Here is a 15029-nt window from a genome sequence, read left to right as displayed (position 1 = left end):
CAGCCCGAATGAACAGAAAAAGAGCAAAAGAGAATATATCTCTGTTTGTTTTCTATGCTCGTATGTGCGTTTCCCTAATTAGTTGGGTATCACTTGCTCGAACCCACGCCTGACATCCACACACGCAGCGTGGGGTCTGGGTCCTGAAGGTGGTGATCTGGGCACATGTCCTGCCTCCGGAACCTACTGCTTGTTCTGCAGAAAGTCGAGTGACCTGCCAACGCCCCACTTTCCAGAACAACACAACACCTGTGGGCAGGGGACTGTGGAGATAAACAACAGGTAGTCCCAGGGCCAGAAGAGAGCGGTCATAAGAGAAAAAGGGCTTCGGATCGGTCCTGCCCATCCCCAGGCCACTCCCGTAGGATCTGAGCTGAACTCCCCCGTCTGGAAAGGGGGATGAGGACCCCCCCCACCCCCCTGCCCACTGGCTGCACCGAGGACAACGCCGACCAGTGGACAGGCTCCTTGGACAGGGCCTGGCTCTTAGTGACACTCTGCAGTCACTGGTGTTTCTGGGTACTGAGTGGACCACTTTAAAAAATACTCCATCTGGGGAGGGGTCCATTTGGTGCAACACTCGAGGCCTCGGGTTACAGTAACAGTCAGAATCTCAGGATGTGAATGTCCAGAGAGAATCATTTTATAGACAGAATATGTGATGCCATACATCCAGAGACTGGCAATCAGAGAGGCCCTTTGATAATTTATTTTATGCAATTATATGAGTTTCATAACATACTATTAAAGGCCGTATGAAATGAGACAGTGTGCGTGCAGATATTAATCTTAAAAGAAACTCAAACTAAATGAAGAATGATCGTGTCGCTTAATTGAAGGTTCATAAATGTAACTGAACACTGAACAGATACGAGGAGACAATGTGAGGGAGGCCTGGCTCTGGGGCATTATTTCCTCCAACAGACCTAGGGCTGCCTTGGAGACTCTGAGTTGGCAGTGTTACTTGGTATTTATAGATTTTAGAGAGAGGCACGTGTCATGGTACCTCCCCACCCATGGCTTTGGGCAGGCAGAGGGGTGGGTTACCTGATCGATCAAGGCTGAGAAGTTCCCACTTCTGCGAATCGTCACACCTGTCATGAGCTTCAGCCCACCAGTGTCTCCAGGGGCCCCATCAGCAGTCTCAGGGGGAGTGTCTGCCTCCTTCCTGCCCCCCAATTTTATATACAACTACATGTGAAGCCGAATGTCATGACTCATTTTTTAAGGCCGAGAGCCAATAAGCCAATTTGTTGTGGAAAATGCATACACATACAAAATATAACATATCTGATAAGGACACAGTGAAGAGAAATGATTTGTACCTTCAGTTGAAAAACTAACAATAAAAAATAGTGAACGAGCATTTTAATACCCTTTAAAATACCACAAAAGAAGATACTTGGTCCTGTAGGTGTTGGGACTGTTGCTAAAATGCTATTATTTTTCTCTCTCGCTTTATCTTTCTTGAACGAATGCTTTGAAAGAAGATACCTCGGGGGGCCAGCTCCATTGGTACCTTATCGGATGACAATTCCCCCTTGAGGAATGAAAAAAAATTATGATTAAAAAATAGGTCTTTAACAAGGCATCATGAAGATGTAGTTTTGTTTTCCAGATTCATTTTTTTTTCCTGGCCGAGAGCAGGGCTTTCAGCGGCGAGACCGGAGCAATTGTGAAAGGAAGAAAAGAAGGGCAGCGATATAAATCAGCAGAGGTTAATGACTGGGATGTGAAGAGGGGGACTTGTTTACAGAAATACCGTGCAATTTAAAATTTACAAGAGATTTAATGCCACCGCCTGGCAATCGCTAAAATCAACAGCCCAGAAAACAGTGACATTAAGAAAAATATTACAGTTATAATCATCCCCAAATAAGTCAATTAGTGTGAGGGCGCCGGCTCGCGATTACTTGACCCATTTGGCTCGCACTTAAGTGAAAAAAAATGTCCCCCTATTATACCGAGATCGCTGGATTGTGACCTGCTTTGCATCGCACATAATGTACGCCGGCCCCCTGCGCGAGGGCTTGGGCTGAGGGTGGAGGGGGTCCCTTGCTTGGCATCAGAATAATTCTGACCCCTGACATTTGTAATCATAAAAAAAGGCAATTTATAATTGTGTTGTTCAAATGAAGGTGGGGAGGGAAATTCAATCTGCTATTATACAAAAGCAATGACGGCTGTCTTCGCGGAAAAAAGCAACGCAAGTCAATTTGTGAACTTTGGCACCGGACGACCTTTAGAAACACAACAATATACCGAATTTACAAGCAATAGCAGCCCATGCAAATGACCCGGGCCGGGCCTCCGGATCAGAGCTGCGCGGAGCATTACAGAGAATGCGTCCACAAAACAAATTAAGACTGTTGCTTAAATGTCACGGCGCACTATTGTGTTTGGCTACAGATCATTACACCTGATACTAACACTTTTAAAAACTGTAATAACTTGGGAAATATTACGTTGAGTGCCCACATGTATAAAGCAAAAGAAAAAAGAGGAGGAAATAGGTTTCTGAAGTAATTTAAACATCACCACTCTATGACTGAAGGGAAAGGTCAGGATTTAAGTAAGCTGAAAGGAACATGAATGGTAAAATAAAACACACAAACAAAAAGATGGAAAGACCACAGGAATGAGTCTGCAAACACAATAAGGGTGCATGCGGCTTCGGGCTGCATTTCCATGTCTGGGGGGGGGGGGCGGGAGAGGGTGGGCGCTGGCGGAAGGGTGGGCGCTGGCGTTACCTTCAGTGTTGGTGCTGCTGCTGCTGTATATATTTCGCAGGCTACCAACACGGTTTAGTTTCCATGCTTTGCGTTTGGCTGCATCCAGAGAGCAGAAAGGGGAGAGGGGGAGAAAGACAGAAAACAAAAAGGAGAAGAAATCAAATGAAAAGGGGAGAAAAGAAATGTCAAAGTAGCACGTGACATCACGTCCATCTGTTCCCGGAGGGGCGGTGGGTGCTGGTGGGTCCCTGCTGGTCCCTCCCCCCCACCCCACCCCCACCCCCCACTGCCAGCCTGTAGCACAGGGAACCTGGGCAGGACAGAGGCGTGCCTGCCAGTGTCATCAGGTTTGCACAGAATCAAACAGACGCCCAGGCAAGGAGGCCAGGCACCCTGGTTTTACACGTGGCTACTTCCAACCGTGCCAAGCTGGCCTCTTCCTTGGGGACTGGTGGCATCTTTCGAAGGAGCTATGATGGCAGTAGCCATGAGCCCTCTGATTTGGCAAAACCTGGCAGCATGTCAAACTAGAGCTCCTGGTGATGGGCAGTTCCTATATGTGCTGCGGACGGAGGTCTTAACACTCAGCTGATAAAAGATGAAGCCCCCCCACCCCCGCCCCCCACCTCCCCGACCAGACATATGAGCACATTCGGATCTGGACAGTTATCATGTCAGCAAAACCCTGCTGCCACCTGGCTGCTGCTGAAGGGTGGAGGCCCCTTCTTACAGGGCTGCCGGGGGCTCTGGATGGAGCTCCCAGGACCCCCAAGAGCACACGTGCCTCCTTAAGCGCTCAGCTCACTGGAGGAAGCATCAGAAAGAAAAAGCAAAGACCAAGTTACCCAGAGAGGAGCAAGTGACCCACGGAGGAACCCTGGGTTGGGAAGTCAAAGGCAGAACCAATCTAACACGGGCGGACCCCACACCTGACACTGTGCAGTGACTGGTTGGGGTGAGCGGTCCCGATGCTCCTCTGGGGAGACAGTCTCAGTTCATCAGCCTCACCCCCTGCACCGCCCCCCCCGCCCCGGACTCAGGACGTGAGACCCGTGAAGGACCCTAACCAGACCACCTGTCTCTCTCCATGTCCGCAGCCGGGAAGAGAAACTGGCCAGCCCTCCCATGAGGCTCTTTGGATGACCGTGCACACCTGGGGAGGCAGGTGCCTGCATTTGCACAGGAGTCTTGACGCTCACAGCACAGAAACGCGGCCTGCACTGGGCAGGGGACAGCTCTCTCACGCCCACCCGCTCCTCACTTAGGACGGGTTGGCTGCTCCTGCCTGCGGTGGGGTTTACCTCAAAGAGTGTGGTGTAGGCTCCGGTGTGCCCAGTTCAATGACCTGGGGGAGGACTGGGTCTCCAGGACCAGTTCTGCTGCGGAAGCGAACCCCCAGTGCCTGGGTGCGTATTGGGTTTCTTTGGAGTGACGATAGAAAATACATGCACAAAATGTGGACATTCAAGGAAGCAGATGCAATTCTGAAGCAGCACAGTTCTGTGCATTCAGAGGCAAATTTTATATAATGGTGAGAAAAAGAGCTAGCTGTCATTTACTTGTCACCTGATTTAAAGAGAAACAGTTAAATTTTAACTAAACACCTAAGAATGACTTGGTTGCTTCAAAACAAGAAATAATAAGAAATGCAATCTCAAAACGAGTAGGCGTCTACAGTGTATGCGTCTAAATTTAATTTTTTCATGGGTGGAGACGTGCCCCTCATCTTACATCCTCAAGGTATCGATAAGGTACCCGTCCCGAGGAACAGCACACCTGGGAAAGGGCCTTCAGGTACCCACCAGTACAAACGTCATGCCTACAAGGAACCGAACTAGGCAGTTTTCAAATGTTTCCTTTAGACACGTTCAGCGGAGGGTTACCAGGTTCCTCAGGGTAACGGACACTTTTGCTGTGCCCTTAATTATTTCGATAGCTGAAGTCCTGGCATCTTGGCCCATAATTCACAAGTTCCAGAAAGTAGCAGTCAGAGAGCCCTGCTCCTCATGGAAAACTAGCCTCTGCCGGCAACATTTACATATAAATAGGCACAGTGTGGTCAGGGCGCGGGAGGGGGAAGCGCCATGGAAAACCCTCTCTGGCCCTCGCTATGCCTTGCATTTTTCATGCCCTGGTCTCCCATTACTGTATGGAAGTATAAGCAGGAAGTGAACTCGCAGCCTGGTTTTCTATTAACCTATTGATGAAATAATCAATTTTAATGTGCAGAATGTCATGCCTTTTTCTTCTCCTAAAACAAATGGACTTTTCCTGGCTGATGCCAAGGTCCTGATACGAGCATTCGTCTCCCGGGGCACTGATTGCTCCAAGTCCACTGGGTTAGAAGCTTCAACATGAAAATACAATCGTATGATCATCGATAAAACCTCAGGCTGTGTGCGACGCGGCTGCCTGGATTCACCTCTAAGGGAAACGGAGGCATCGCACCAAAGGGACTCGGGAGTGCTCAACCTGAGGCTGCTGGCTGGATACCGGTCCCGCCTGGCTACCACACACCTGAGCCACGTGCGGGGGTACCCCCTGGCTCTCAGGCCTCTGAAATAGGCAGTGATTCTCGAGGACTTCATGCAGACGAGCTCAAAAAACTACATTTTATGGGTAATCTTTGTTTTAAGAAATTCTTTTCTTTTTTGGAAAAAAAATTACAGGAATATAGTTTCTTCCATTTAAAAGTAGGCTGACTTATTTTGACTTTTGTCACTAATGTTATTTGTTTTTCACAAAAACTATTATTTTAAAACCAGAATTTCACCTGTTATTGGGCAAAGGCAGCAGAGCCTCTCAATGGCCGTCCAGCCTGAGCGAGAGCGACGTTCTCAAGGAGAAAGGCTGGTGGAAGGCCAAGTCACAGACCTCTCTGCACGGCGTCGGTGTCTGGTGGACAGAATGAGGAGCGGCGCGATCGCTCACCCCTCGTAATTGCTCCCAGTCACGGCCTTCTCAGAGGAGACAGGGCGAGGAAAACTCGCAAATCACGGCTGTGCTGAGCAGGAGTTGCTGGAATCACTTAGCGTTAACGTCTCGCAATTATTGCAGGTGGCCGAATTTGGTGGAAGCAACAGCTTTTCCTGAGAGCTCATGCGATGATCACGAGTGAATTAAAATTTTATTTTAAAGGAGAATTTCTATTTTGTTTCTCTAAGCAAAATATTGTTTTCCTCCTTACAGCATGGGAGTGCCTGAGGACTACTCACAGACAGATCTCCAAGACGAGATTCTTCCGACCAGCGCTTAATAAATGGACTAAAAAGAGTCCTTAGTCTGCCGGCACGCTCCAACGAGCAGGGTTTTATTCTCAACTCTTCCTCCCGCGCCGCACCAGGAGACCAGGGCTTACACTAATGTCACCTCTGGTCTCCTTCCGCTGCAGCTCTTTGTTGACTGAGTGTTCCTCAGGCAGCTGGTGAAAGGACAACACAGCCAGGAGGGTGCATGTCCGAACCCTGTGCACCCCACTTATGTCCGAGGGTGAGGGCCAACTGGGCTGGCAAGGTGAGGCTCTGCAGACCCCAGAGTCAATTTTGAGAACGAACAGGGTCTTTTTGGGTGCCACTCACTCCTAACACGTCTCAGAACAAAACAAATACCCCCTCCATCCATTCAAGAGGGTGCACACCTGTGCCTCTCAGAGAAGCCATGTGGTAACCTGGTCAGGCAGCACGACCCTGTCCACTTCGGAGGTGTGGCTATTTGTTTTAAGGATGCCGTCGGTATAAGGCTGCCTGTGCAGCAGAGGGGAGGCCTGTGCTCCTGGGAGCAGTTCACACTGACGCTGGCCCCAGGTCGCCGAGTGGGAAACGCCTCCTCCCGCCCCCAGGACAGGCATAGGCAGGAGCAGATTCCGCTGTGGTTTCCCGACTCTTCCAGTTTAGTGCTCCCGTATCGCTGTGATCTCTGTCCGTGGCGATTTCACTGCGAGGTTAGAGATCGGGGATTTCTTTTGTGCTGGCCTCATGGACGTTCATTTACTCGACCAGACTGTGTACACATTCTGTTCTCCTCTGAAAAGGCCGTGGCGTTTTTCATAAGACACAGCCCCGAAGATTCGCACAGGACGTGAACTCGCTGCTTTCGCTGTGAAGGGGCTTCCTAGAGGCGGCCACACAGAGAAGTCGTTGTGTTGAAACATCCGTTAAAAGGGCCTTTGAGAGGATTAAACAAAACCCGAGGCCACGCCAATCTAGGACGTGTGTTCAGGAAGCAGCCTAACTTGGTCGTTGGCAGGTTCCAGCAAGACCAGGGTCCTTTTCGCAATCGGGGCCCAAGAATGGAAGGATGAGTATCTGACGAAGTAAAACTCCGAAATAAGTAATCACCTCTTCATGATAAACTTTTGATTCAGTTTCTAGTAACTCATAATGGCTTCCTTTACAGCAAATACAATTTCCATGTCGGTGGCTTCGTTTAAAGCTCTTGGATTTGCAAACCGCCAGGGCTTCTACAGAGTGGGCTAATGCAGACACTTACAGAAAATGCCATTAACCCTGGGAAACAGTGAAAATAAAAACTAAGTAAAAACTCCAGGATACGCCATAAAACCAGAAGTTCCAATTAGGCAGAGAGCAGTTTTCCTCTCGGCCCGGAAACACACTGGGCGCCGGGCGTGGGTTCAGGTGCACCCAGGTTAATTGGGTATTTCGTCCAGCACCAAGACTGTCCACCTTTCACCAGGGCTACAAGGAGAGGCGACTGCCGGGGGACATGCCCTTTATGATAAGCCTGCCATGTTCTCAGGTGGAGATCAGAAACACATCCCTAAGTCGTGGAGACTTCTCTCCTTGTCTTCACGGAGTAGCTGTTCATTTGGAGAAGGCAGAACTGTTTTTTGGGGGGTGGGCTTATTAAGAAGTTGAAATCGGGGCTCCTTGGCCTCGGGGTTGATTCTGTTCCGAGTGTAGGATGAGGTTAGAACAGGAACTGGCCATGACGTGGCAGCGCCAGAAATACTCTGCTTTCGTATTCTAGGCCTCGCTCCTCAGTGAACACTGTCACTTCCCCCTGATCACTGCGTGGCTGTCCTTCAAAATAGAAACAAACGGCAGACCGAATTCTCCCTCAGAAAACGCGAGGCTCAGCTGTGTTCTCACTGCAGGCCCGGCACGCGGGCGCCCCCGCCGCCACCACCACAGGATCCCGAGACGGGAATGAGTGATAATGGGAAACATTCGTCTCTTCTTTTGTCTTTCTTCTCTTATGTCTTCTCAATTTCCTCCAATAGAGTATATTGCAGGCTTCTGTAGGATTTTTTTTTTTTTTAAACACAAAATCTTTCTCGACAATTTCAGGAAAAAAATAGGTTTTTAATAAAACTTCAAATTGTGCTATCATATTTCAAAGGCGATGGCCAGTTAAGGCAACTAATCAAAGGCACAATTACTCTGCAACGGCCGCTCGCGCTCCGCGCAGGGCTGTAATTGAGGGGCTGTGATCACTGGACCACCAGCCGCAGCCACGCAGACAGTGCGTTTCATCTGCCCTCCCTGTGGCTGACTTCCTCCCACCGCCCCGAGAAATGACACATTTCAGGGTTAGTCAGTCAATCACGTCCCCTTTCCCTCTGGCCATCTGAATCTGAGACTACCGAAAACATCTTCCAGAAAGTACTTTTTAACCTTTTGCATTTAGGGAGGACTTGACTGGAAATTCCCAGTAGCATTCGGATCTGTGGCTTGAGGAACCACAGAACGATGAGATCCAGGGCATTTATGTAGCCGGACGAAGATCAGAGTGGGAAAGCAACAGAATTCTAAATGTTTGATTCTTCTTGCTGTAATGGGAATGCAGTCCTTTAAACGCTAACAGATTTCTCCCCACAAAACTGCTTGGGCTATAATGGGCCAACTTTTCAGCACGTTCCCTGGTTATCGCCAATGAGCAGACAAGGTCATTGCTATCCTAGGAGGGACTGGAAACACGGTGCAAGAGTGGACACAACAAAATAGTAACAACCATCTCATTTCTTTAATTTAAAAATAATTTCGATATGCCAATGGTATTCCGCTTCAAGCCAGAACACTTTGGAAGACTATTTTAATATTTCTGCAAAAGCAAAGTTCATTTCATATTAGTTCAGTATTAAAAATAAACCATGACCAATCTAGCCGATTTAAAGCTAGTACCCACATACACACATAATTCTCACACTTACAGGGACAGCTCTGACAGAGACCTGGACTACTTTTGAATGTAAGGGGTTATGTTACCACAATTTGCAAAATTGCCCCTTTGAGCAGTTGCATTGTGGAGTTAGCATAACATACTTGTAGCCATTCCTTACTATTAAACATTTAGTTATTTCCAATTTTATGCAATTAAAAATACTATATTCTTTTTAGCTTAATGTAGCAATTGGTGGTTACATACATAAGTATCTATAGATATGTATATGCACATTTGTATATATATACACACACACACGTTTCTCTTCTTTGCTATGTCTGCAGAGGGGGCCAGGAAGTGATGACACCCCAGGAGCAACGAGCACGCCCAGCCCCCGCATCTTGGTTTCTAATACCACCGCTGAGTGAAAGGAACCGGGTTCCTTGGAGAAACGGCTGATTCTAGGACTGGGGCAGGAAACATGCAAGATGGTCCTGGAGCTTCGTGTAGGTCCAGAAAGCAAGGGTGAGCTCACACACACAGAGGCAAACACTACAGTGATGGGGGTGCGACAAAAAGGCACAGGAGCCAACTGAAAGAGCCCCCAATGGCCGAAGCTGGAACAACTGGGCAAGAAAAGAAACACAAAATAAATATCCAGGAGTCCATACTGATATAAGTGAATGACTGAATAAAGTCATAAATGGGGAGAAGAGATCAATCTTCCTGGCAGGAGAATTTCAAATTTATGTAGGCAGCTCACCCTAAAGGAGGGGGCGTAACTCCCCACTCCTTACCTACGCACCGTGCATAGAGGCCTCCTCCCAAAGAGGGCACGCTGAAGGGGGAAAGGGGAGGAGAGGGAGGAGACACCTGATAACACAGCCTCAAACCAGGTGACCAAGGCCAACACTGACAGGCCTAAGTCATGCTGATAGTGTGTACCGTTTACACGAGGTGATGAGATGGCCCTTTATCTCTGTGGCCTTCCTCTCAGCAACCCAAGGTTCCAGAGTGATCCAGAGAAAAGCAAATTCCAAGAGAGGAGCACCATACAGTAGAGCTGACCAGAACTCAGAACTGTCCAGGTCATCGAAAACAAAGTCTGAAGAACTGTCCCAGCCAAGGGAGCCTAAGGAGACATGACGCCGGAATGTCAGGTGGCCTCCAGAGTGGGTCCCGGAGAAGCGGGAGGACATTAGGGAAAAACGAAGGAAATCCAAACGGAGTAGACTTTAGTTAATGTGGGTGTGCCAATGTTAGCTGATTAATTGTGAGAAACAGGCCACACTAAGAAAAGATGTAAACCAGAGGAATTGTGCACGTGTGTGCATGTGAGGAGCATATGGGGGCTGCCTGTACTATCTCCTCAATTTCTTTTATGTTTTAAACTTTTCTAGAAAATAAAACCTATTAAAATACTATTATAGGCATCTTTGGGCAGGAATCTAAGTTTTTTTCTCCCCATCATTTTAATTGTTTTCTTAGGATGAAATGTCAGGAGTAACACTCTGCCAAAAAAAGGAGTATTCCGCAGCTTGGAATAGATGCAGCAAGAACTACCATCTCATCACAATATACCACTCATGCTACTAATCATTAAGTCAACTTTTACAAATTAAAGACACTCTGAAATCTCAGAGGGGCATAAACAGTATGGGTCCCATGTGCTACCGAAATTCTCAACCTCAAAGCTAACCTCACTGGCAGTGAGGTTATGTAATTTATGGTTGTGAACAGAGTATGCTTGCTAACTAATGTTCTTCAGTGGCAGTACTTCCCCCCGGCAGCTCTTCAAGCTAGCGCACTGTCTGCTAGTGTTTTACCTGGAATCATTGAACTTGAAATTGCTTTTCCTTTAGTGGATTACAGTGTATATATTTGACCAAAACGTACCATGTTTGAGCAATATTCCAGCTAATTGCCAGTATTAGCTTTTAATCACCAGAAAATGAGCTTTGATCTATTGAGAAAAAGTTGTTGGCACTCATGTTGAGTTTAGATCTCAGCTTCTAATCAGCACAATAGAACCATCTTTTCAATAAAAGTGACAGAGTTTAATAAAAAGAAAGAAAGTCATGCAAAGCTGGCTTCGTGATTCACTGAGATGCACCTGCAGTGATTTATCAACTCTAGGAAAATCTGAACTCAGGAGCAACTTCAAGACACTCAAGTGCCTTAATCAAGAGACAGAATTAGCAGCGTTTCTTAAACAGAAAGGACCAGCAATATGGTTGTATACAAAAAAAATCCAAGTTTGCAATCACAGGTGCATCCAGAACACATTGTCCCAAATAGATATACTTCACTTGGGCATAAGGCATGAGGTGCCCATTGGCTATTCTCATCAAAGCCCATCATATATAATCCCCCAAATACATGGCAAGAGAAAGAAGTATTACAGTGACTTACTCCACAGATGTAGTGAGTTCACAGCCTGGTGGTTCTGAGGTTTTCAATCACCAGTTTCGTGAATGAATACGGACTATGTATTATGTGCGCCTTATTTGGGGGTTTTCTTTTATTTATTTCTTTTCTAATCGTCGGGGGTAGGGAAGTTATTTTACAGAGTGTGCGGGATGTCCCCCTTCACGGGCACCTGGCTGCAGGGTGGGTTGATGACTGAATTTGACCATTTGGTCAGTGTCTACCACACCGTCCTCCCAGCAGTCCCTGGTGCAAGGTGAGATAAAGGACAGGCAGAAGCCTAGAGGAGAGTGAGGGGTGGGGAGAGCTGGTGCTTGGGCATCAACGTTGCCCACCTGGCAGCTGCACAGGTGGCCTTGGGGGGCCGCGGGGCTCTGTGCTGTGGCCCCCTTGCCTGCCCACGAGGGTCACCTTAGCAGGGATCAGCACGTGAGACGCCACTAACCACACACTGTGCAGGATCCTGACACAGATGCCACGTCACCAGGGAGACCACAGTCACCACGGAGACCGCAGTCCCAGATACAGGGGAAAAATACAGAAGATTGATCTGAAGACAGCATGGAGATATTTTTGAAGGCAGTAGAAATACCATTCAGAACTATTTCGAGAATGGTAATATTTTAAAAGGTCTTCATTAGAGGCAACACGTGCATCTATTTGCACCCATGCATGCCCCTCCCCGACAGAATAATCACACAGGGTGTCCATGATATACAAGCAAACTCAGTGACATTTGCCTCTCCTACTTGTAGCTAGTGGCAGAATCATGTTTTATGATAAACTAAACTTGGGCAAAAAAGTTTTTAAAAAATGGCAAGATCAATCTCTCTCAGTGGGTCCTAATTAAAAAAAGCCTGCAGGCCCTTCTGATGACCATGATTCAGCAACATTCTAAAGTGCCTCTGCTTCCTGTTAGTCATGGTGTCAGCATACACTCACCTCTGTCTACACAGACGACCCCGGGACCAGGCTGGGAGGGGTGGCTCTGCCCTTTCCTTCCTCCAGATCAACCGGGCTTTATGGCTCCAGCGCAGGCGCATGCTTACATCACCAACTTGGGTGCAAGTAGGACCAACACTACTTCTTTAATCAAGATAGTTGGCATTGACATTAAAGGATACAGATCTTACCCTGGCTGATAGTTCAGTGGTTAGAGCATCGGTTCTGGCACTAAAGGGTTTTAGGTTTGATTCCCTATCAAGGGCACCTACCTCAGTTGCAGGTTCAATCCCTGGCCCGGTTCAGGGGCATGTGCAGGAGGCAACCAGCTGATGTGACTCTCATATTGATGTTTCTCTCTCACTCTTCATTCCTCTCTCTCTAAAAATCAATTAAAAAAAACTTAAAGAAAATAGATGAGTAGATAAAAAAAGCTATGGTACATATATACAATAGAATATTACTTGGCCATGAAAAAGAATGAAATCCTACCATTTGCAACAGCATGGATGAACCTAGAAGGTATTATGCTAAGTGAAATAAGTCAGTTAGAGAAAGACAAATACCATATGATTTCACTTATATGTGAAACCTAAAGAATAAAATAAATAAAACAGAAACAGACTCATAGATACAGGTAACAGATTGAGGGTTGTCAGAGGGAGGGGAACTGGGGGACTGGAAGAAAAAGGTGAAGGAATTGAGAGTTACAGAGAGGTAGTTATAATATAGGCATGGGGATGTAAAGGACCACATAGGGAATATAGTCAATAATATTGTAATAACTATGTGTATGGTACCAGGTGGGTTCTAGACTTATCAGGGGGGATCATAAATTATATGTGTCTAACCACTACACTGTACACCTAAAACTAACATAAAATAATACCGAATTAAAGAATAAAAAATAAATGAAAGGGCAAATTTACTTTAAACATTAGTAAATGGCCCAGTGAGAGGTAAAAGAAAAAAAAGGCCACCCAATCTCACAACTGCTGCAGAAATGAACTGTGTCACGGTGTGACTTAAAAAAAATTAGAAGATGCACATCAGACACTCTCTCATCTGTCCAGCAGCAGTGACCAGTGCCCCTTCTGGACAGGTGCGTGCTGAAGGCGTGTGCACCTCAGTGCAGGTGCGGGGCGCCCCACCCGCAGCAGCCCTCACCAGGACGCGGGGTGAATAAAGGACGGCTGCTCCTAATCGTTTATTGAATAATGAAACTGACACAACTGATAAAAGGTTTCAATCTTTAGAAAAATGATTGATCGTTTTTCGGTTTATTGGCACTGCCATCTGTGTGACAAACGGCTGGAAGGCCCCCGTTAATCTCCGCACACCTGTGAGCCTGTGGCAGCCCGGCGCGCGCACCCGGGTAATCAGGACAGCTAATAACACCGCACCGGCCGAGCCGGGAAGCTCCAGTGTTTCATCACGGCTGATCTCCAAATCAATTTGCACAATGGATCTTTTTTGGCGATGGGCGAGGCAGAGAAGAGACAGAGAATAAAAGAAGCCCAACAACAACAAAGACAGATAAGGCCCAGCTGGCGGGAGCAAGGTCCCCACACAGAGAAATGGAATCAAAGCGCAAATGACTTCCAAGGGGCTCGGGACAGCTTGGAGTTTTCTGGATTTCAAATCTGGTCTGTTGCATCAAACTGGCCCATCAAGGTGGTTTGTCATCCGGCAGCCCAGGGCTGCTGTGCGCAGGGACTGCCTGCCTGCCTCCTGATGGAGTGTGTAGGATTCCTCATAGATCCCAACCCCCTTTTTCCAATGGGAGGGTCCTAGGTAGTGTGGCTTAAAGTAAACTAAAGGTTTTATTTGTAAACAACACAGGTATCTCTATGGTGCTGGATGGTGACTCTTATTTTAGTTTTGGTAAAAATCCAATCAGTTCAACATGCTTTCTCCCCGAGAAATTCACGTAACATAGAAACCATCTGGGACAAGCCAGGATTACATAAGATAAGGCAGACAGACGGCAATTAGTCTATAGTTCAGCAGAGAGTAAATAATAACTATTAGCTATGATGATGAAGAAGAAGATCTATTTCTCAACTTTCAGAGCAGAAAGGAACAAGCCTCTATATAATTGTCATATCAATAGGTACTAGGTGTACCGGTTAATAATGTGGATTTTTTTCAATAGATGGAGTTACACGTATGTTGATATATATGCGATTTGATGTGTGTGCTATTTTGTTGTATTGGCAGAAAGCTTCAAAACTTCATATGTCAAATCTGCTGAAGGTGTTAACATCATAGATATTTTTTACGCTTAAAAATGTCGAGTTTCGTGCCAAAAAAGAGCATTTGTGGGAAGTTTTAATTCATTACTTTATTTTTGAAGGTAAGTGCTGCTGAAAGTTATTGTATACTTTGGGAAGTTTATGGTGAACATGCTCCACCCTCAAGATATTTGTGAACGCTGGTTTAAACGCTTTAAAAGTGATGCTTTTGATGTGAACGACAAAGAACGTCCAGATCAACCAAAAAAGCTTGAAGACCAACAATTACAAGCATTATTGGATAGAGATGCATGTCAAACTAAAAACAACTTGCAGAACGATTAAACGTTGCTCAGCAAACAATTTCCGATCGTTTACAAGCAATGGGAAAGATTTTAAAGGAAGGAAAATGGGTGCCACATCAACTGAATAAAAGACAAATGGAAAACCAAAAAGTCATCAGTAAAGTGTTGCTTCAATGGCACGAAAAAAAGTCTTTTTTGCATCAAATTGTGACTGGCGACGAAAAGTGGATTTATTTTGAGAATCCCAAACACACAAAATCATGGGTTGA

At 46.6% G+C, this 15029-nt stretch overlaps 1 protein-coding gene across 1 annotated transcript in view; it reads right to left on the bottom strand.

Annotated features, from left to right (window-relative positions):
• AGAP1 (ArfGAP with GTPase domain, ankyrin repeat and PH domain 1) overlaps positions 1-15029 on the bottom strand; it is a gene marked incomplete at its 5' end in the record, with an annotated part of 295221 nt that overhangs the window by 60115 nt on the left and 220077 nt on the right. Inside the window, one exon of the mRNA XM_081096019.1 lies at positions 2751-2828. Coding sequence (XP_080952145.1) covers positions 2751-2828 — 78 coding nt within the window. The remainder of the gene's footprint in view (positions 1-2750; positions 2829-15029) is intronic.

The sequence above is a fragment of the Myotis nattereri genome (genome assembly GCF_964212035.1).
Source record: "Myotis nattereri genome assembly, chromosome: 7".
NCBI lineage: Eukaryota > Metazoa > Chordata > Mammalia > Chiroptera > Vespertilionidae > Myotis > Myotis nattereri.
The sequence above is the reverse complement of the archived record's forward strand: the minus strand, read 5'-3'. Positions and strand labels throughout refer to the sequence as shown.